Source organism: Pantherophis guttatus, chromosome 3 (assembly GCF_059756535.1).
Source record: "Pantherophis guttatus breed Tessera chromosome 3, ASM5975653v1, whole genome shotgun sequence".
Taxonomy (NCBI): Eukaryota; Metazoa; Chordata; class Lepidosauria; order Squamata; family Colubridae; genus Pantherophis; species Pantherophis guttatus.
Window position 1 is genome coordinate 63934114 of NC_142065.1, and position 23625 is coordinate 63957738.

General features: G+C 38.1%; 1 protein-coding gene across 4 annotated transcripts in view; it reads right to left on the minus strand.

Moving 5' to 3' along the window:
• GLIS1 (GLIS family zinc finger 1) overlaps positions 1 to 23625 on the minus strand; it is a 222662-nt gene that overhangs the window by 26242 nt on the left and 172795 nt on the right. For 2 of the 4 annotated variants that reach the window (XM_034415113.3, XM_034415112.3), the window contains exons 5-8: positions 22556 to 22717; positions 18178 to 18288; positions 12636 to 12768; positions 1550 to 1700 (exon numbers count right to left, since the gene is read on the minus strand). In XM_034415113.3, coding sequence (XP_034271004.1) covers positions 1550 to 1700; positions 12636 to 12768; positions 18178 to 18288; positions 22556 to 22717 — 557 coding nt within the window. The remainder of the gene's footprint in view (positions 1 to 1549; positions 1701 to 12635; positions 12769 to 18177; positions 18289 to 22555; positions 22718 to 23625) is intronic. The other 2 variants (XM_034415114.3, XM_087889740.1) reach the window with 2 other exon arrangements.

Genomic DNA, 23625 nt, shown 5'->3' on the forward strand with positions numbered 1-23625 from the left:
AATTCCTTCTGTTGACTAGAAGTGAATTAATCACTTAATCTAGTACTCCATGATATGGTAAGCAGATGAAGTTATTTTAAAAAGTGTCTGTGTGTGCATGTATGTAATGGCCTTCTGATAAATATAAATCAGTCAATCTTCCTTCCTCAGATAACAGTCTGAATGTGAAGCTGGGACTATAACTCTGATTAAATGATTAGTTCCCTCATAACTGATAGAAGGCAAGATCTTTGAGCTATGATCCAAAATGGTACTTGCAATTCTGTAAAGACTGGCGTTTTATCCTTGCTAACAACATTTAACACTCCATTGCTTAACAAGTTGGAACCCAAGCATAATTAGGCAATATCAGAACAGACTCAGAAGCAAAACCTTTTCCTTTAAATAATGTTTAGGGAACAACTACAAGTTCCACATTTGAAACAGTTTCTTCCAGTTTTTATTTACTTCTCAAAACTAAAAATTATTGCAGCGTGTGATTCAGGTTTTTTATGAGAGAAAAGTCAAAATGGAACAAAAGCTGGGTGGCCAAAAGAACAAGCCTTTATAATTGCAGTATGGGAAAACTTTCTAATAGAAATTGGATGGAAGCTGTATTTTCTTTAAATACACTCAGTTTTTGAATGTCTGAAAAATTACCGGACCTCAGGAAACTTAATTTTCCCACTATCCAAATAGGGCTGATAGATGCTAGTTTAGTAAGCCATACAGTTATAGGCATTATTATGGGTCACATATAATTTTCTCTTTCTCCACCCTAAAGGCCTGTCATCATTAGAAGCTACAATCTTAACCTCTTTCCTAAGTATACTTTTGAAATAAAACACTGCCATCTATAATTTGTTTTGAACTCAGAGGCATTCAGTTTATCCAATTTTACCACATAACACTAGTTTTCAAAAGTACCTTTTGAAAGTGTGTATATATGTATCCCCACTTACCCACATTTAATGTAAAAGAAAATGTAATTCCCAAAATGCATATACTCAATCACACGAGAAGAGGACGTGGGAAATTATGAGCACAAAGCTCAAGTTTCAGGGGGAAAACAGAGATGTGGCTCTTTGCATCTGATGAAGTAAGTTACACAAAATCTTATACCTTTTAAAATAATTAGATAGTCTGAAAGGGTACATCAAGACTTTCAAAGATTTTTTTGTTACCACAATCTAACAGGACTGCCCTACAAGCTTCATGGAGCAATAAGTCTTAGGCAATCTTCCATCCCTTTAGGGATCCATTTTGGTTTCTTAGAAAAATAGCTCTCTAAGTGTCCCACCACTCTAATATGATTTACAAATGAAGCTCAGAAAGAGACATTCTTTTGTCCTTCACTTTTCCAGTATGTATCTTTAAGAAAGAGTTTAGAGAAAACTATTTTTTTCTTTCTTCAAATAGAAGAATAATTGCCAGTCAATGAAGCTTCACAGGCAGTAGCAGGCTGAATTAAGATTGCATGCAAAGATCTTTCCTGTTCTTGAGTTCAGGAGACCCAAACGAAAGGTAGAAAGTTGGAACATTAAAAATTGAAAAATATTTTATTACGTACCCTTCTCCATCACTTTCTATGGATGATACATGATGATGTGCACTAGTGAGAGCTGACTCAAGTATATGTTGCCTCGACAGAACATTCTGATGTGGTGGTAGAAGGCTAGGTGATGGTCCATTGTGGTTTGTGCTGGAACTAGTATACATCCCTAAGGAAATAAAATGTTTGTCAGTGAAAACTTTTTATACTTCCCCTAAAAAGCATCTTTTTAGCACAGATGTCTCAAACAAGTTGTAATAGGTTAAGTTGTTCACTTCTATAAAGTTTCTTCCTGGATTTGGTTAGAAAGAGTGGCACTGTTGTAATATCTCTTCATAATCATTCATCTTAAGCTACCTATCATCAATGAACAGGAACTTTGTCTTACATTGAGAATGAGAATGAAGGTATCTTCCAGAAACCAGTTCACTTAACAACCATGTTACTAACTTAACAACGACAGTGATTCTCTTAACAATTGTGGCAAGAAATGTTGTAAAATGGGGCAAAAGTCACTTAGCAACATAAATTATAATATCCTGAAATCACACAGGTGTCTGAAATATAAATGAAAACAGAGGCAGAATCCATTATACCGTCTGCACTCTGCAGAGAATAAAATGATAAAACATTTTCTTTAACAGCTTGTAATAACTTGTCATATGTTCTCAAAAGAACTTTCTCTCTCTATAAGAAAAGGCTTGTGGTTGGAGCACTTATAATTAATATGATGGGAAAATGAAAATGTGGAGAGCGCTAATGTACATCACGTGCAAGTCCATCTGTTTGTTCTAAAGCCAGTTCTGTTAACAGGAAGATTAAGTCAGCAAACTGGGATTTAAAAATGCAAGTTTCAGGAAACCAGTTTGAGTTTTGAAGGATGTTAGTTTATACCATTCAAAGATACGTAAGTCACTAGAGTTGTACACTCTCTTACTGATGTTCATATAATTTCTTGATTGGTTTTTAGAGGTCAGTCCTGAATTTGAATCTGTCTTTCCTGATATGTTTATGAGCATTGATAAAAACTTTTGTCCTATTTGTTATTTATTCAGAAATAGAAGAATGTTAGCTTGCTAAGGCATTATTTTAAAGCTGGTATACAGGCATCCTCAATTTATGACCACAATTGATCCCAAAATTTCTTTCTTAGGGCATCTTGGTATGTTTAATCCATAGGCAAACATTCATATAGCATTTTAGAATCTGTTATATTATATTGTATTACATTACATCGATTATATGATATTATATTATTCTGCTATTTTACTATTTGATTGGAATATAAATCAAATAAATGGCAAATATAAGAGGTGAAAAAGGAAAAAAAAATGCACATGTCCATATTTCTGAAAAATACAGAGCCATTCACTTCCAGAAAGCTTATACTGTCTGAAAAGTTGAAGTTCTGAATAAATAAACGAACCAGTTTATATAAACAAAGAAGGTACTATAGGCAATATCATTTGGGATTTGCTTCTGATGGTACCATGGCATCTAGGTCTTATAACAATCAGATGAGACACTAATTGGTGTCTAAAAGTAGTTTAGGTAAGTCCTACCTATCCTGGCCAAATGGTACATTTAATAATTCAACATAATATGGCAAAAAAAAAATATCTCAAAATTTCTCATATGACAAAAAATAATTTTCTTTGATGTAAGTTTGCTAAAGAAAAATACTTTGCAAGCAACAGAGTACTTTCATGGGAGTAACAATTTGGAAATTAAGACACAATCTTATAGTTATGGAGTGCAATAGGATTTAGCTGAAACACGTGTGCAGAAGTAAGATTATCAAAGCTGCTGTTGTGTCAGCGTTATCATTCATACTACAGATAGCCCTCAACCTATGACAACAACTAAAATTTTACTTAAATTTTACTTTACTTAGAGAAGCAATTTAGAACTAAGGAGAAATTTCCTGATAGTTAGAACAATTAATAAGTGGAAACACTTGCCTGCAGAAGTTGTGAATGCTCCAACACTGCAAATTTTTAAGAAGATGTTGGATAACCATTTGTCTGAAGTGGTGTAGGGTTTCCTGCCTGGGCAGGGGGTTGGACTAGAAGACCTCCAAGGTCCCTTCCAACTCTGTTATTCTATTCTATTCTATTCTATTCTATTCTATTCTATTCTATTCTATTCTATTCTCAATTACAAAAGCAATTTTAATTTTTGTACACATCTTGGTAAACTTGTTATTTTTTGAGACGTTTCTTATTTGTGGAATGAATTTGCACTATACTGTTAATGTTTTTACATATACCCTGATTGAAGACAACTACAATCAGTTGACTGTTTTAACAGGTATCATCTATTTGCACATTAAATATTATTTTCCTTTATCCTGTGCAAAAATGGGGCATCCATTGAAATCAAAGTAAAGTTTGCAGTTTTAACTTTTATCTTTAACATGATGAATTGTTTTGACTACTATGAGATATCAGAAAATTATTTTAGCTAATTCTATGAAAGAAAAAAGATTGAGCGTATTAGTTTATCTACAATGTCTAGACATACATCTGGGGTACCATTTCTTTTTAATCCCTAAAAGCTAACAGGTATGCAAACTTAAAAATCAGTTGTGTTTTTAAATCAGTGGCAATTTATTTTAAAAATTGTGAAACAAGCTTCTTTTGATCTCAAATATGGTTCATACAACAGTACTTCAAATTTATTGGACAATTCAGAGAATGCTTACCAACAGCTGGTTTCATAATATTAGAAATGTAATACAGAAGATGGAACATTAATTTATAGAGTATGGGCTTGTCATACAGCTGATACATTTTTGTCTTGAATTTATGGACCTATAAAAAGTAATTCTAGAACTAACGTTTCTATCTAGGAATGTCGAAGCAGCCTTTGTCAACAACACTAAGATGATTATTATAAAACTCTGGAAAGGAAAATCTACCTAGATTGCAGTTACAGATTGTTGAGGTGTATGGATTCTTATCAACAAATAAATTGAGTCTTTTCCAAAAAACAAAAAAACTATTTCTATAAGTTTTCTCAACACTGGGGGGTATCTACTAGAATGTAGCATGTATAGTTTCTTTGGTATTAAGTATCATATATAAAACACTTGAATTTAAGTGTTATATATAAAGTAAAGAAAAAAAAGAATTTGATGTATTTGGGATTAGCTGTTTAAACACATACCAAGTTCTTTTGCTAGCAAATAACAGTATAAATCTCAGATAAGGAAGGAAGACATTTATTTCAGAGATGAGGTCACAATGAATATGACTAGACTGTGATAACATCCCAGTGATTGTTTTATTGACAGCTTAACAAAGATCTCTCATGTTTACAACACAGTGTCTATTTAATTATTAATTAATTATTAGAGAGTCAGATTGATCCAGGGGCTAAGGCACAAGGCCAGAAACCATGAATTCTAGTCCCGCTTTTGCCATGAAAGCCAGCTGGGTGACCTTGGGCCAGTTATTTTCTCTCAGCCCAATCCACCTCACAGGATTATTGTTGTGGAGGAAACAGCAAGAGGAAAATGTGTTTGATACATTCACTGCCTTGAAATATTTGTATAAATAATAAAGGTGGGATAGAAAGCAAATATATAAATATTTGTAACACACTCTGATTATGTGCATGGGATCCTGGGTAGGCATTCTAATAAACGTTCATAAATTGGGCATTAAAAATCAATCATTTCATACTTATTTATTTCTGGAAAATTGCATTTAAAAGGGGCTATACTTTTCTCCCATAAGATTTAAAGTGTCTCTGAAAGGATTGACGAGGTTTTTAAAATGGTACACATTCCAGTTTATACTAGGCTTATTTGCTTACATTGATAAATAACATCTCAATGAAATGAAATGAAATAAAATAGCAATTTTATTTTAGGACATAATCCATTATTTTCATTAAGAAACATCCAATGCTGCTAATTTTCAGAAAATACTTTTAACTGGTATTCTGGGCAAATTACTATTTGCCTGTTCTGCAGAAACTATGTAATTATAGTAAAGCAAGATCACTGTAACATAGGCTAAAATTTTGTTTTCCTGGACAGATCCTAAAGACCAAAATATTTAGTTATTTTAGTTCCTCTGTGTATGTTTAAATGAGGAGTAGTCACTTACTTAAGTACAATATCCTGCACCTAAGCTGCATAAGTGCAGACTCCTGGTATATATCTTAGCCAGTGGTGAAACCCAATTTTTTTTACTACCGGTTCTGTGGGCGTGGCTTGGTGGGCATAGTGTGGCTTGGTGGACGTGGCAAAGAAAGGATACTGCAAAATTCCCATTCCCTCCTCATTCCCCACTCCTGGGCGAAGAGTATTGCAAAATCTCCATTCCCACCCCACTCTGGGATCAGCCAGAGGTGGTATTTGGTGGTATTTACTACTCAAAATTTCTGCTACCAGTTCTCTGAATTGCTCAAAATTTCTACTCCCGGTTCTCCAGAACCTGTCAGACCTTTTGGATTTCACCCTGATCTTAGCGCTCTCTCTCTCTCTCTGTGTGTGTGTGTGTGTGCATGCTTTCCTAACACATTAACCACTTCAGATTATAAATACATGTAATCCATCAAAATCTAAATGGCTTAACCTTTAGCACTAACATCTGTTAGAAAACTAGCAACATAATCATCTGGGCTAAAGGCTTTTTAGGAATTCTGCCAAGTAACTGCAAAGATAAAAGAAATAAAATTGCAAGTTCAGAAAAAGCAAACAAAACAAAAGTTCTCAACACTGTATTATTTTCCTGTAAATCCCACAAACATCTCAAAACTGGGGTCAACATAGCCTAGTGGATGGTTAACACTCTAAGAATATGATCTGCTGAAAACTATTCTAAATCACAGTGAGCTACTTCAGAGAAGATTGTACATTCATCTGAAGCAATGTGGGTCTTCTTCAAAACCAATCAAGTTATTCCAAAATGATTAGAACTACAATAAAGTGATTTAGGCAATACAGAATCAGATAAAAATGGCCACAGACAGTTGTGGAATGCAGTCCCGAGCTGCAGGAGAGAGAGCAAAGAGATCATGAAGCTTGGAATATTTGATATTCAGAAAAAGAGTGAAAGCAGACCTTCCCTAGAAAGTCACAGAGCATATCTAGTAGTCAGCAGACTGTTGCTTTAGTTTGGCAAGATTTCTGTCAATAGGTGAACACAGTAAAATAACTACTCAGTAAAATAAAGTACCTTGGAGTACTCATTTCTAAAGATTTAAGTGCCAGAGCCCACTGTAACAATATTGCCAAAAAGGCATTAAGAGTTGTTAACCTAATCTTGTGTAGCTTCTTCTCTGGTAATGTTGTACTACTAACTAGAGCATACAAAACATTTGCTAGACCAATTCTTGAATAAAGCTCATCTGTCTGGAACCCGCACTGCATATCGGACATAAATACAATTGAGAGAGTGCAGAGATATTTTACGAGAAGTGTCTTCCATTCCTCTAACCGCAATAAAATACCTTATGCCAACAGACTCCAAATTTTGGGCTTAGACAATTAGAAATTGTCTAATTTTGGGCTTAGAACTACGCCGACTTCAGTCTGACCTAAGCATAGTACATAAAATTATCTGCCACAATGTCCTTCCTGTCAATGACTATTTCAGCTTTAACCACAACAATACACAAGCAAATAATAGATACAAACTCAAGGTAAACCGCTCCAAACTCGATTGCAGAAAATATGACTTCATTAACAGAATAGTCAATGCCTGGAATGCACTACCTGACTCTGTAGTTTCTTCCCCAAACACACAAAACTTTAACCTTAAACTCTCTCCTGTTGACCTCACCCCATTCCTAAGAGGTCTGTAAGGGGCGTGCATAAGTGCACCAGCGTGCCTACCGTCCCTGTCCTAATATTCCTTTTTTACTTACTCTTTTCATGTATTCAAATTATGTTTATACTTTTACCTGTTATCTTATATATGCTTGACAAATAAACTTATGATTATGATTACTCAAAAGTAAGTATACATGTCATTTTTGGTACGTTGGGCCTTACATTAATCTTGCCAGATTAAAGCAGCACATTTGCTGTTTTTGCTTTCTGCAACTTGGGAGTACATTCCACAAGTATCAGTGGTGAAATGCTCCCGGTTCGGACCAGATCACCCGATCCGGTAGCAATGGAGGTGGGTGGTTTGGAGAACCGGTAGCAAAAATCCCTGCCTCCCCCCATGCCCAGCTGAACCGCACAATCATCAGAGGGTTTTTTTTTACTTTTAAAAGCATTTTTTTCTACAACCTCTTTGGCCAAAAAAATGCTTTTAAAAGTAAAAAAAAAAAGCCTCTGATGATCACGTGGCTCAGCTGGGATCGTCAAAGGCTTTTAAAAGAAAAAAAAACCCTTTTTTTTCTTTTAAATGCCTCTGACAATCCAAGCTGAGTTGCCTGACCGGCAGAGGATTTTTAAAAAGCTTCTGCTGATCAGGCAACTCAGCTTGGATTGTCAGAGCCTTTTGAAAGCATTTTTTATAACCTTTTCGCTGAAGAGATTGTAGAAAAAATGGTTTTAAAAGTTTAAAAAAAAATGGTCATGCCCACCCAGTCACATTACCCCCTCCCACCAAGCCACGCCCACAGAACCGGTAGTAACAAATTTTAGATTTCACCACTGAACTGACAAGTATGTACACAAACACATACATACAGCAAAGGTAGAATAGAGCATAAAAAGTAGATTGTGATTGACAACTTTGCTTTTACACAAGCAGTGTCTATATACCCTTTCATTATATTTATAACTATCTGAATCTGACTGAAGGTGCAAGTAGGAATGTTCAGAATCTGGTTTATTATCAGCACTAAAAATCTGCTTTCCACTGCTTTTCCTGAAGATGCTGCCTGTTTGCAAATTAAAAAGGGAATATTTGAGTTATAAGTAGCTGGAAGAGAACTATCATGCCAAAAGTGCTGTTTTCTGTACTCCTGCTCATAAAGTAAAGAAACCCTATCAATCAACCTGGGTTCCCCCATGAAGCAAAGTGAGTAAAAAAACATCACCTCTCTGCCTAAAAGTGGGTAAGGGGAGGAATGCTTGGAAGAGTTTACAAGCAGGGAGATGTTAGATCAGGGGTGGCAAACTCACGGCATCATGTGACGTTTCCCCTTTGCTAAACTGGGTGGGGCTGGGGCCAGCACGTGACACATCCAGCCCGCGGGCTGCGAGTTTGACACCCCTGTGTTAGATGGACTGCTGAACTCAAAAGCCATAGTGATCAACTGTGGTCTTCATTTCTCTGCAACGAAAGAGTGAGAAAGCTCCAACCCATTATACCATGCATAAGCGCCTTGAATGCTAAAATCTTGGTTGCGTGTCAATTGTTTTAAAAAACTGAGTTTTGCAACAAGTACTTCTTTATATGCTTATGAACTGGCAAAAGGCTCCTTTACTTCTTGTGGTATATTTTAATGAGTACAAATGCTGTTCCTACACCTCTCTCAATAATGTGTTTCACACCCACTCTAAACTAATATCTGCAAAAAATACTGTTCATTTCTGCCAAAATAACAAAACTACTTAAAACTGTTGTTTAGTAATAATAGCACTTGCATTCCACCTACGCTTCCAAAATTTTGCAGATTACTTTTTAAAGCCCATCTCTACACTATACGTCACATTCATATAAATTGCTTCTAAAGTAATGGGAAAAGAAGAATCCCTTTTAATTCTCTGCCAGGTTCTTTGGAACAATCCTTCCCTTCCATCAATTCTGGATAAATTTGTGGAAACTTTATTCTCTCAGGAGAGGCTAACAATTACTCAGTCACATTTGCTAAAAAATAAAATAGTTTAAAAGTTTCTCCTAAAAAAGACCTTTATACTTTAATGGCCCACCATATCCAGAAATATCAATGTGTACATTCTTTTATTGTAATGTGTCATAAAAACTATTCTGATTTTTTGGTCTGAAAACTGGCAAGCTTCACTCAGAAAACATATCATGTTTGTAAATGTTATCCATATCTGTTAAATATTTTTTTAAAAAAAAACATTTTAACTGAGGATGGAGATTGGTTCTTCAAGCTTGTGGGTTAGTTTTTGAATATTTCATTACCAGACGAGGTAACATCTTCAGAGGGATTTAGAGGATGTCAGTATCGATGTTCTGCTTATAAGGGCTTCGTGTGATCAGTAGGTCTTGGATGGGGAAGTCGCTTCAAGTGAGGGTCTTATGATAGGTCTTGACATGACTCTCACCTGACATAAGCCACACCTGACCCATCACAAAACCCATCACATGACACCTGACATGATCTCCCCATGACCTGACATGACCTACTGGCCACATGAGGTCCTTATAAACAGAAGAACACCAACACTGACATCCCCTAAATTCTCCTGAAGATGTTACCTAGCCTAGTAACAAAATGTTTGGAAACCAACCCACAAGCTTGGAGAACGAACCTTCACCCCATCCTACACCTGAGCTACAGAGATTCACCACTATCTCAAACATTATAACTGTTGGTTCATATTCCAGAAAGTTAATACCCTGTACTAAGTTTTGGATTTTACAAAGATTTCACTTTAAAATTCAGGTGAGAGTATTACGTTCAAAGTTATCTGAATTGATTCTTTTCTTCTATCTGTGTTTCAAACTGGATTTATAGCAAATTAATTAGAAAGATGTGAGCTAGTGTCTCTTGTAAAACTGATATGGTAGCAATAGCTCTCACATAGAGAATTATCATACATATGGACGTAAATTATGTGAAACAATTTCATTATAACAGTAACATGTTGGGAATGAGGGAAGGTATTTGTTCAATTGGCTCTTGCTGGCAACAGAGAGCAGGGCTAGCTGGCTTCTCTGCCTGGTTTAACTAGGTTCTTTTGGTTCTCTTCACATAAAGATTTGGAATCTAAATTTTCTATGAAGCAACAGTACTGCATTCACTTTAATGATTTTGAAATGCAGCACTGCAAAACCAGCAACCACTAGAACACTTTTAAAATATTCTCCCCTTTTAGCCTAAGCACATGGGATTGCTTTGAAATTCAGCATAACAGGAGTAGAATCACAGAAAACATCTCCAGATGCTAGCTTTGTCCTGGGCATATTTAAAATATGTGTCAGCCTTAGTTGAAGGAGAACGGTTCTAGGTAATCTAAATAAGCAGTACCCTATTCCTTATGCTATAATTTCTTTGAAAAAGCAATTTAGAATAAACAATTATTTTCAAAGAGAATAGAATGGTGGGCACACGAGTGTTGTCCTAGCTCAGCTCCAGCGCGCATGCGCGCACCAGCCAACTGATTGTCAGGCCTTCCGGTCCCACCGGAAGTCGGGAAACTGGCTGTTTCCAGCCTCTGGAAGGCCTCCGGGAGGATGGGGAAGGTTGATTTTGCCCTCCCCAGGCTCCTAGAAAGCCTCTGGAGCCTGGGGAGAGGGAAAAACGGACCTACTGGGCCCATTGTGCCATCACGTGCCAAAAGCAGGGGGAAGTGTGTGTGATGGGGTTACGTGCGCATGCGCGGGAGGGTGGGGCGCATTGAATTATGTATGTGGGCATGCAACCCCCATGCTCCCCCCGCTTTTGGCACGCGACGGCAAAAAGGTTAGCCATCACTGGTATAGAAGATTTGATGGTACGTTTTTTTAAAGTCTGTAGTCTGCTATGTATAAGGTAAAGATTCACCTTCCACATATCTGCTAGTCATTCCCGACTCTAGGGGGCGGTGCTCATCTCCGTTTCAAAGCCGAAGAACCAGTGCTGTCCAAAGATGACTCCATTATCATGTGGCCGGCCTGACTAAACACCAAAGGCACATGGAACGCTGTTACCTTCCCATCAAAGGTGGTCCCTGTTTTTCTACTTGCATTTTTTACGTGCTTTCGAACAACTAGGTTGGCAGAAGCTGGGACAAGTAATGGGAGCTCACCCTGTTACGCGGTACTAGGGATTCAAACCGGTGAACTGTCGACCTTTTGATCGACAAGCTCAGTGTCTTAGCCAATTTGATTCCCTAATGCTAATAAGGTAACCTTCCAAATGGAATCCTACCACAGCTTGAAACCTATCTGTTGGTTCTAAGTGGCCAGATGTCTATGCTGCTCTATGCTCCATTTTTCAAATATCTTTTGGCAGTTTGACATCCTACCCATAAGGTTCTGACCCATTATTCTTGAATTAATAGCTATATTTAACCAAATATCACTTCAGTCCTGCTCAGACTTGGTGCTCTCCAGATGTCTATAGTGCATGTAGATAACCTGAGCTCAAAGTATCATCAATATGGCAATCTAGGCTACAAAGTGTTTTACATGACATGGTACACAGACTTCATTCAGATGAGATCAGACAACAAATACCAAATTGCTAGGAATTCTGCACTGTGTGAACACGTACATACAGTATGAAAGGCATAAAGTTATGGAAACGTTTCTTAGTGGAACTTTTGGAAAATGCCAGACCACAATTACTGCTTCTGTCTTAAACTACTATAACTGTTAATAGAGATGTCCACATGGTCTTTTTGGCATGTTCCAAACAGGTCATCATGGAATAGCATTCTGTCATTTTCCTAAGTTCATGTTTGATGCTTTTATGCACATACAGAATATGCTTATTTTTAAAACAATTTTCTAGTTTGAAGTCATTCTTCTTTCATAGGTCCAGAGAACCTTTACTTGGATGACAAGGTGGTAGAATATAAATGGAGAATCCTAGCAAGAAATTGGTCTTCTGTGGATTTTCCTGGCAGTAGTCAGGCATTGTAATTGGCCCTCAGATAAATTGTTTCTTGTTGAGAAAAATTATATAATTATACTGTCTAAAACAATAAACTCAAAAGAATGCCACCATCAGGGGCATATTTCAAAATATAAGTCAATTATTTACATATTTATTTGTGACAGTACGATTATTAGCAAATTATTTCAATCTTACTTTTGAATTTTAGATCTGAACATATTTGCTTTATTACATTCTTCCTGTGATATGTTCTTTGGAGTAGTATATCCTTTAAAAAATCCTGAACGGTATGCTGATATGTTTGTTCAAGGCATCTGGCAAGCTTTATATTTAGATGGAATTTGCATCTGAGTTCTCCATGGCAAATCCTATTTATTATATTTATAAGAAATACTCCCACCTGTAATGAGGTTGTGGTGGCTTATTGATCTCCCACACTTCCCATCCAAAATGTGTTGTGAAGAAGGGTGAAGCTGCTGCATAGTTAAGCATTCACTTAATAGTTCTTGTTCGGCATCAGAATATGAATGTAGCTATAAGAGGATATAAAACAAAGAGATTTTCATTTCAAAGAGTAGAACTCAAATGCAGCTAATTTAATGCATATGGCTTTTTGCCCATAGCCTATTCATATATGCAAGAAACAAAACATCATTGTTTCCCTTAGTTCAACAAGGGGAGATATATTAGGCACTTGGTGCTTTAGTTTGGGTTTTCTTGCATATGCAAATTTATCATACTAATCTATTAGCATCATGCTGATTCTTAGAAAATTACTATGCATTTTATAATTTTACAGAGTAATTGAGCTGTACAGTATTTGTCTCTCATATCTTAAGTTCTGTTTCTCAAAGAAATGCATCAATTACCATAGTAACTGTCTTAGTCAGAATTTCCTAGATAAGAAAAATGTTGGTACTTATCAGATTAAAATGACCAAATTGGTAGGCTGTTGGTCATGTGCAAAAGATATTGCTGATCTATACTGTTTTCCATGTAAATTAATGCACTGGCTGAAGCATGCTCTCTTCACAAACCACAATGTCGATCATATTAGAAACAGCAGGAGAGGAGAATTAAGAAAGAAAAGCATTTCTAATTCTTTTTCAAACATACTGATGCTGCCAAGTTTTTGTCATAACACAAAGCTCAAATTACCCCAAAATATCTATCTCCTGTTATGGCTGCTAATAAATGGTTATTGTTTTGAAGTTTATAGAATTCAATTCTGCCCTTCTCTTGGCTTGGTTATTCTAAATTAAAAGATCTAGGCCAAGCAGTTTAGCCTTCAGTCTTACCGTCAGTTTATATAAACATTCAATATTCTAGAACAAAACCAGCTAATCAATGTTTATGCTATTATTACTACTACTGCTATAAGTATTGCAAAACTTCTTAGTTTTCATCTAGGAATAAATTTCATTGGGGCAATGCTGCTTAAATAAAGTAGGAAGTAAAGGTTAGTGTTGAAGTAGATGTACTGCATGCAATAAGACATTTCAGGTTGAAAACTTGAGGAAGGGGGAAGCTTGTCTCAAAATCTGAAGCTTACACAATTTCTATGGCCTTGGTTCTCAGAAAGCTCGGCTCAGGAAAATATTTGTATTAACCAAGGCATCTGCAGATCTGCATGATAGAACTATTCAAAAACCCTCATTTCTTTTGTATCTCATTTCACACATGTACAAAGTGGCAAGGCTTCGACTACATGGTTGCATCTGTCTTTGTGATTTGTTTTTATATCCACAGCCCCCATCATTCTGCCATGGGTGTTTCAGATGCCCGATGCTTTATTAGCCTCTTTCAGGACTGGGACATTTCCCTCATAGTACTCAGATTGTGGCTTTTTTTCTTTTTTTAGAAAATTCACTCATTTTTTCTCCTGCTAGATTCTTGAAAATTAAATGTTTGACATTTAATAATAATAATAATAATAATAATAATAATAATAATAATAATAATAATAATAATAATTTTATTTCTCTACCGCCCTTCTCCCGAAGGACTCAGGGCAGTGTACAGCCTATTAAAAGAACAAAGACAGACATCAATTTAAAAATAATTAAAATAATTAAATAATTCCGGCTCAGATTTAAAACCCCAAATTTAAAACACCCAATTTAAAATCATTACATTGATAGCCCGGCCTGGCGGAACAGCAGGGTCTTGAGGGCACAGCGAAATACACGGAGGTCGGAGATCTTACGCATTTCCAGAGGCAGTTCATTCCACAGGGCAGGGGCTCCTACAGAGAAGGCCCTCCCCCTGGGTGTCGCCAGCCAACATAACTTGGCTGATGGCACCCTGAGGAGACTCTCTCTGTGGGAGCGAACTGGCCGGTGGGAGGCTATTGGTGGCAGAAGTCGGTCTCGAACGTAGCCGGGTCCTATGCCATGGAGCGCTTTAAAGGTGGTGACCACTACCTTGAACCGCACCCACTGGGAGCCAGTGCAGCTCGCACAGGAGGGGTGTCACATGGGCACAACGAGCTGCGCCCATAAACACCCGTACGACCGCATTCTGGACCAGTTGGAGCCTTCTAGTGCTCTTCAAGGGGAGCCCCATGTAGAGAGCATTACAATAATCCAGCCAGGAGGTGACAAGGGCATGAGTGACCGTGCGCAAGGCGTCCCAGTCCAGAAAGGGCTGCAACTGGCGAATCAGGCAAACTTGATAAAAAGCCCCCCTGGCCATGGCCGTCATATGCTCTTCTAAAGACAGCCGTGCATCCAGGAGGACACCCAGATTGCGAGCCCTCTCTGTAGGGTGTAGAGATTCGCCCCCAATAGTCAGTGATGGCAGCAGCTGACTATATCGGGACGCTGGAAGCCACAGCCACTCAGTCTTGGAAGGGTTGAGTCTGAGCCTATTTCTCCCCATCCAGACCCGCACGGCCTCCAGGTAGCGAGACATCACATCAAGGGCATTGTTGGGGTGGTCTGGGGTGGAGATGTACAGCTGAGTGTCATCAGCGTACTGATGGACTCTCACCCCAAAACCACGGATGATCTCACCCAGTGGCTTAATATAAATGTTGAACAGAAGGGGCGAGAGGACCGACCCTTGTGGCACTCCCCATGCGAGGTGCCTCGAGGTTGACCCCCCCTCCTGGCCCAACTAGGTCTCCGTAATACCTGCCAGGTCCGCACCCCCCTCCAAAATAAGATCACATTTGAGGGGGGCTTTGTTAACAACCAACCTGGCATTACATAACATCAACCGCCGACCCAGGGCCTGAGGCTCTGTGCAACCCCGGACACGAGTCACGCATTGGGGGCCGGAGTACGCAATCACTTGTAAACAGCGTGTGAGCACCCCTGGAGCATGATATGGCCTCCTGCGCCGGTCATATCTGCCCCTCCCACTCATTATTTCAATTACACTGCCCTTCCTATCACCCCCCCTGCTCCCTGGTCAAATTTCCTTTCACGACCCCTCCACTGTGTCCAATCGACCCATCACCCCGCTCAGTGGCTATATGGACCCCCCCCCAGGTCCACCTTTACTGCCCCCTCCCACCCCAGAACCCCTTAAAATTTTAGTTAATAATACATTTAAAAAAAACCCTTAATCTTCTCTTTGACTCATGCCATCTCTCGGGGTTCCAAAACCCATCATCAAGATAGGCCCTTGATAACATGGAGGGCCAAACCTGCGAGCAGGGGGCATCTCGCAGCGCAAGAAGCTTGGACCTTGAGTACATCCAAAACTCTGGGATGATGGTGAAAATATGGCCAGGGAGTTCACAATGATAGTCCAGAAACGTCCAGGAGACAGGTCAGATTAAACATAACCGGGAGAGCCTCCATTGCCCTCTCACAGCAATGGGCTGGAGTCATAGCGTTCCGACAACTGGGGGGAGAAACATCCAAGCCACCCTCTCACAGTGGTTGGGCCACACTGGCTCTGGAAAAGGTGGAACATCCCACCAGTGGTAAAACGTAGTACAGAACCGGGTCCATCAATCCTCCCATACACTGCCATTCTCCATACAGCCAGCGAGCAGGATGAAAAAAAGAGCCAGGTCCAAGACTCTGGAATAAGGAGGTCCACATTGTTCATAAAGGTGGGCGTTACAGAAAGGGAAATGATGGAAACGGGTAGGGCCACCTCCATTGAGCAGGAACCAATAGGGCAAGGGTGACCGTCCTGGGGCCTATAAACCGGCCAAAGGTGGGGGGGGGCATACGAGGCAACAGGGTAGACACCACTCTGTCAACCTCTTGACCCTCCTCATCCACCCCAGATCTTCAACAGCCACCCCATGTCCAGTCTTGGTCTCCAACGATGTTAATGGAGGAGGCCTCGCCACAGGGGCTAATCTTCGGGAATTACCCTGACAGCCCTGTGGCGGTCCAACAGGCTCCGGGATCTAAATTCCACGATGGAGGGGCTCCCACCATCGTAATACCCCTCATCCGCTGTTAGCACCCGACTTCTAGCCGTCCCACCAGCCAACCGTTGCCCCGTTAGCGTCGGCAGCATCACCGCGGGCACTACCAATAGCCACCTTGTCGAGTATCTTCACCTCGTAGACGCCCCTCTACCTCCAACCAGGTGTCTATGGCGCCAACGGAGAGATGCTGCCCACGTTGACGCCGCAGCCAGCGCCGCCGGTGTCGCTCCAGCTGCAACTACTGATGGGCCATCTAGCTAGGAAAGCCGGCTAAACAAGCCGACGGGCTAGTTTGCCACCACGCTGGCGCCACCGCCCCTAAGCCGCTGGCGCCACCCTTCCCGCGGCGACCATGGACCAGCATTTCTTCACAGAGTTGATGTTCCAGGGAACGTTAGAGAGCGAAAAAGCTCTCTAACCGCTGACAATAGGCTCCGCTTGCTGGGAGGGGGGGCATAGATGGTTAAAACGGCCCCCCGGAGCCCCCCAAAGGCCAAATATCACACCATCTCTCCACAGCATTTTAGAGCAGGACCGCCATCTTGGACATGCGCAGATGAAAATTTGAATAGTAACTTGTTGTTGTTGCTGTTTATTTCTTTTTGGCTCACTTTTATTTTTAAAAATCTACTATCGATTATCATTTCTAAGGGTTGTTTTTCTATAATGTATTTTTATTTTGCAATGATCAATATTGAACAAGAAAGTTTTGTTCAACTGAACATCGAAGTAACCAGAAATCCATTGTCACATATAAATGAGACTTAAGCAGATTGGAATTTGTTTATGATGCAAATCAGTTTATGATGTAGAAATACAAAGTGTTGTAAAAATATTGTAAAAAGCAAACTAATTAAGATTTGTTTTTTGATCCAGTGTAAGCCAAGTGTAGTAAATGAACTACTAATTTAATAAATTAAACTATTGAAGAATTTTTGAAAACAGACAACTATGATATTGGTTCAACTACTTCTGATTTATGCTTTATCTTATTGTGTTCAAATAAAAGTGCACATTTGATGGAACAGCAGTTAGTAAGGTCAATAAAAGGGGGGGGAAGGAAATCCCCCCACCAAAGAGAGAAACTAACTTCTGTACTCATTCACTAACAACATTCATAGTAGATTTCCATGGTAATCACATGATTGGCAACTGGTCATCCAAAATACAATTGTGTGATGTGATAATTTTATGAACGCCATAAGTGCTTTATGGCCTCTAAAATACACTTTCTGAGCCTGTTATAACTTTGAAAAGTTGTTATAGCTACCAATCATAATTCAGGGATGATCTGTAGACAAGATTCAGGATCTGATCAGAGATCAATTCATCAATTGATCTAAATTTAATCTGGTGTACAATGTCATCATGTCCAATAGTTGCAAGCAAAAGAGTTTGTCATTTAAGATACACTATAGGTTTAAGAAAATGAATTGGGATTCTATTCCTGTAGTGAAATCACTGAAGGAAAAAAACAATATCCACTCAGTTAAACATGTAGAGATATATTTCTTGGAATTCCTAATCTTTGGAATGTTGGTCTTACCTTCTTACGCACCTGTTGTTCTTTGGCAGAATGAGCCTTCACATGTTTTCTAAGGGAACTTGGGTCAGTGTAACGTTTAGAGCATCCAGGAATCTGGCAAGCGTACGGCTTCTATAAGTGCATGGAAAGGAATAAGGGGAAAAATAGATAACACAGAAATTACATTTGCTTTGAAAGCATTCTCCTTAAGATATGAACTATTATGTTAACAAAATAAAACAGTAATATTCATTGGTGATGTTCAAACATGCTGTAAAGCATTTAACTGTGTGTTCAGCTTAAAACTACAAATTACAGGTGAATATAAATATAAAAGGCAAATTTACATCCAGGCCTGCTATAGAGGTCACTTTTTATTCTCTTTTATTCTCTTCATTCTCAGTTTAGCCAAAATGCTTTACATTTACATTACAACAATACCCCTGCTATCTCCAATATTCAGAAACTATACATACAATTCTGCAGTTATTTTATCAAGTTTTCACGGTCATGCATCTTGAGTTCCTATGGGCAACTCGCAGATAGAAAACACCAGTTCATGCAACAGTATTTCTGTATGATAAGAGACAGGCAGCTCATTGGCCATTGTGTTTAATCCTAGTGAAAATCACCTGGACAGCCTTGAAGGTATTCATACTGACATAAATCAGTATTTAAGCAATTCAATCTGAAATGTATTTCTCAAAGTCAGATTTTTAAAGGAAACTTGCTTTCTACTTTATATGCATATTTTATCTTTTATTATCTATTACAATGATAATGTGATGTTCTACAATTGTCTAGGACTTAATCCTAGCTAACATAGCCAAGGGACTGTAAAACAAATTAGAGGCAGCCTTGATCTGTAGTATTTATTCTTTATTCTATTTACATGCTGGCCCCATCATTGCTCTCTAATGTCTGTTATCCCACAGTATGGAAGGCTGAGCTATCAGATCTAATCTTAGGATGATTATAGAACACCATCTTAAAGCATTTTTGCTATCGTTTTAGTATCTTTTTACTGGCACCCAGAAAACTTCTGACAAAATTAAATGATTTTGTATTTCAAGGTTAATAGCATTGCCTATATTGAAAAATCAGTCAGTTTACTGCTTTTTTTTTTAAAATGTACATTTAATCCAGTTTCAGGATAGCCTGAGACCTAAATCTAACCTAATAATCTGCTATTCAATCAAACCAGTACATTCTAGCAGGTCTTTGTAATTATTTACAGATTCTCCTTTCAGAGAAGATAAACGACAGATTGACCTGCCTTTGGAATCTGAAATCAATTCCACATGCATTCAATAAGAAATAGGCAGTCCATATAAATCCGTTTTCTTTGTAGACACCTCCAAAGGAATAAGTAGTCCTGCTTCTTGTGCTAGCAGGAAATTTCCAAAGGAATAATAAGATCATTCACCAGCTCGAGACTCCAAAGGCTAACCTGATATGTACCCAAAAACTTGTATATGAAAGTCAATTTACTGAACACACAGAGAACTGAAATTTGAGGAAGGATGATGGAAACCATTAAATAATTCCTTAGTGGAATTAACCAGGTAGAGTTCTACCCTGCAATGGAGACACATTATTAAGGATGGGAAAACTAGACCAGAAAAATTCCATCCATACTAGTCCAAGCCTTTTCAATCTCACTGCCACACAGTATTCAGTTACATAGCTCACTTATAAAAGGGATTGGAGTTTAAATTGTCATGAACTGCCAGTTTTGTGTTACATGCATTTGAAGCACTAACATCAGCATGCAAGATGCATTCTAATTTACTATATATTCAGTAATCAAAAACAAAAACTGCTAGTGTGATACGAAGCTAAAATCCCTGGGAACATTAACAGGATAAAAATGGATGTTATCTTGTGCAGACTACAAATACCGCAAAAAAATATATAAAAATAAGAGTAAGTAAGAGTAAATAAGTTATTAATAAATGGTTAGTTAAAATTATTACCGTACCTTTTTGCTGATTAGAAGTATTTCAGATAGGAAGGAAGAATATGGAATAAACCGTACAAACAAAGGAAGAAAAAGGAAGAAGGGAGAAAAACAGAATAGAAAAGTTAAAGAGGCTCTTTGCAATAAGACCATCCAAAAAGATACAAGAAAAGAGAGGGACTTGCTTCTGCTTTGTAGACATCAGAGTCTACAAACTGCTTTGAGGGATACATCTGCCTTCCCTCCCCCACCCTTCCACTTGTATTAATGTCAAGCCATTAAACTTCAAAAAGGTGCATCCTATATGACATATTAAGTTTCAAAAGAGCCACATTTTAGAAGTAATTACAAATTCAAATCCCTAAAGCTGATTTTCAAATAAATAAAACATTGTTATTGTAAGCGTGCTTGGCTTGGAAAATGTGACTGAGTGGCTTGTTTGTTTTTGGAAGGCATAATGTACATTACACATTCCTTAATGCTGCACTGTCTGAAATGTGTAGCTAGTTTAAAAGTAAATATCAATTAACCTCTAGGTTCTGCCACATAAACACCCAGCCAAACATTAAACCACATATTCACCTCTTTCAAAAAGACAAAGGGAGGACTTGTGAGCTGTGGAGCAGTAGCTAAAATGACTAAAGAGTCTGCTTAGTTTTCATGGGTGATTGACCATAGTAGAGGCTAACATGACCTGGGCAGTAGAGTAACATTGCCATTTTCCACACTCCAATCGTTTCAAGTATCTTAGAAAGTTAATAGAACATTCTGCTGTAATTGCCTCCATGTACAAACTTCTTTATACCTCCTGTTCATCTCTTTTTCTTGCAAGTACTGTAGATTATTTGTATTAATAAAGTTTCATTATTATGAGGTATAAGAAAAAAAAAGGATGGAGTAATGCATTCTAATATTCCAAACAGTAAGTGGAGGGACAGAGAGACTTATAATGCTGTAAAATATGAAAATAACTTAAACAAAAAGGATTATTGGTTGAGAATACCTATTTTAATTTTGAAAAGTGAAAGGTGTTTTTAGATGAACCTGGGAAATGTCCTAAAAATACAAATTTGTTTCTGCACACTATTCACTAATAAGGCAGAAACAAAGTCAAGAGGACACAAGGAACACTGCATTCATTCATTTATTCACCCATTCATTCAGGTGACACCTTTATAGAAATATAGGTTATATGAGCAAATGGTGGGATGGAGTTTAAAAAAGAAGTAAATATATTTAGAGGCCAGTTTTCTTCATCTGATGATCTACAGATGTGTTTGGCTACCAATTCTGAGCTGTCATCCAAAACCTATAAAAAACAGCCGATGAGGGATCATGCATGCAGGCTTTCACTTATAATCTTGGGCAACAAAATGCATTTTAGTTTGAAACACACCCAAGGTTTTAAGTCTACAGAGAAAGATTTCCAAAGGCATGTAAAATATTAATTCAGAAAAATTAATTGCATGGCAAAATAGAAGAAAAGCAAACTTGGTGATTCTCTGTAGTTGATACATTATAACTTTCCTTAATCAAAAGCTCTCCTGATGTTTTGGGTAAAAATTCCAGGATTCCCTACCACTATTATCAATAATGCTGTATGTTGTAGTAGAAAGAATAGGAAATCAACTATAGATATATAATTACTGGCTATAATGCTTTGTTTTGTGCTAGCACTACTATCTAAAATATTAGGTAAGATTTCTTCACCCAATATTTTATATATTTTGGCCGACTCTTTCATCTGACGTATGGTAATGTTTTTAGTATATTTTGAGATGAGTAAAATTTTAAAAATTAACATTATGTTAAACCATCTAGAACAGGGGTGTCAAGCTTGCGGCCCGTGGGCAGGATGCATCATGCGCTGGCCACGCCCACCCCCGTTTTAGCGAAGGGGGAAAAGTTGTGATACGTCACATGACGATGTGTCATCGCAAGTTTGATACCCCTGACTTACAATCATACGTTAATGAAGAACAATATACACAAATCCAATTACATGCAAAACCATGAACCATGGTGGCGCAGTGGTTAAGAGTACAGTATTGCAGGCTAACTTTGCCCTCAGCCAGGAGTATATTCTGGACCAGTTCAAGGTTGACTCAGCCTTCCATCCTTCTAAGGTCGGTAAAATGAGGACCCAGATTGTTGGGAGCAATATGCTGACTCTGTAAACTGCTTAGAGAGTGCATTATGAAGCAGTATATAAGTCTAAGTGCTATTGCTATCTCTGGATTGTTACTAACACTTGCTCTATTTTCTATTTTTAAAAACTATCATTCACGAATACCATGGGCCTTATTTTCATAATTTTTCCATCATGGCAACGACTACATTGTTGTATTTTATCAAAAGAAACTTGTGACGGTTGCAGAGAAGGACCTGCTATGACAGCTGTATTTCACTGAGCATTTTATGAAATAACATCATGCTTACAGTATCCAGGTGTGTTCGCTGATGCTTAGCCCGGTCGCTAGAGTTGCTGAAAGCTTTCTGGCAGCCAGGATGCTGACAAAGATAAGGCTTCTCACCCGTATGACTTCGTAGGTGGATCTTAAGATTTTCAAGCCGAGAAAATGCTTTGTTACATCCTTCAAACTGCAATAAAGCCATAAAAAACTCTGTAAACCTTTATTAAATAAACCATAATATCCTATAATGAATACAATATTTAAAAGACCATCCAAAGTGGGCATGCAGCAAATCAACCAGAATTCAGAACATCTGCTAAAATTTATGGATGAAACACATTTGGCGTTGCTGTTTGAATCTTTTACTATGAATGGCACATGGGTTGGTAATACTATTTTCACATATGTATAGTGTTAAGCCTCCAAAACATGGCATTAAATAAAGGAGCTTAAGCATTATGAAAAAACTACTAGATACTTACCAATAACTAAATTTCTTGGAGTGGTCTTCACATGTACATTTGGAAGCTTCTAATATTTACAGAATTTCTTGGTGGGTACACCGTCCTTGCCTATTGCATGTAATTAGTCACAAGAGAGGAATGGTTCCTTTGCTAATTTGTAAGAAAGTTTGATAATTGCAACTACCCACTTAGAAAAGTGCTGAGCAGAAAGAGGCATCTGAAGTCCTACTGGACAATCACTTAAATATTAATCAGCAATGTGATGCAGCTGCCAAAAAAGCCAACACGGTCTTAGGCTGCATTTACAGAGGGTTAGAATCTAGATCATGTGCAATGTTTATAATGCCTTCGTAAGATCACACTTGGAATTGCACCCAAGAAATGGAAGGTCTGATGGAGTTAGCAAAGATGGCTAAATTAACTGTTTTGATTAAAGAAAAACACACAAATACCTTTATTTCTACTTGGAAACTGCTTCTGGACTTTGTGCTTCAGGTGGAAAAAAAATGAAACTTTGATTTTTGGTGTTACCGATTATATGTGTTGTTGTTATAGAATTGGCTAGTTTATATTATTATGACAAAATAAAAAGTTGAGGGTAGACATTAATGCCTTATTTTACTGCACCAAA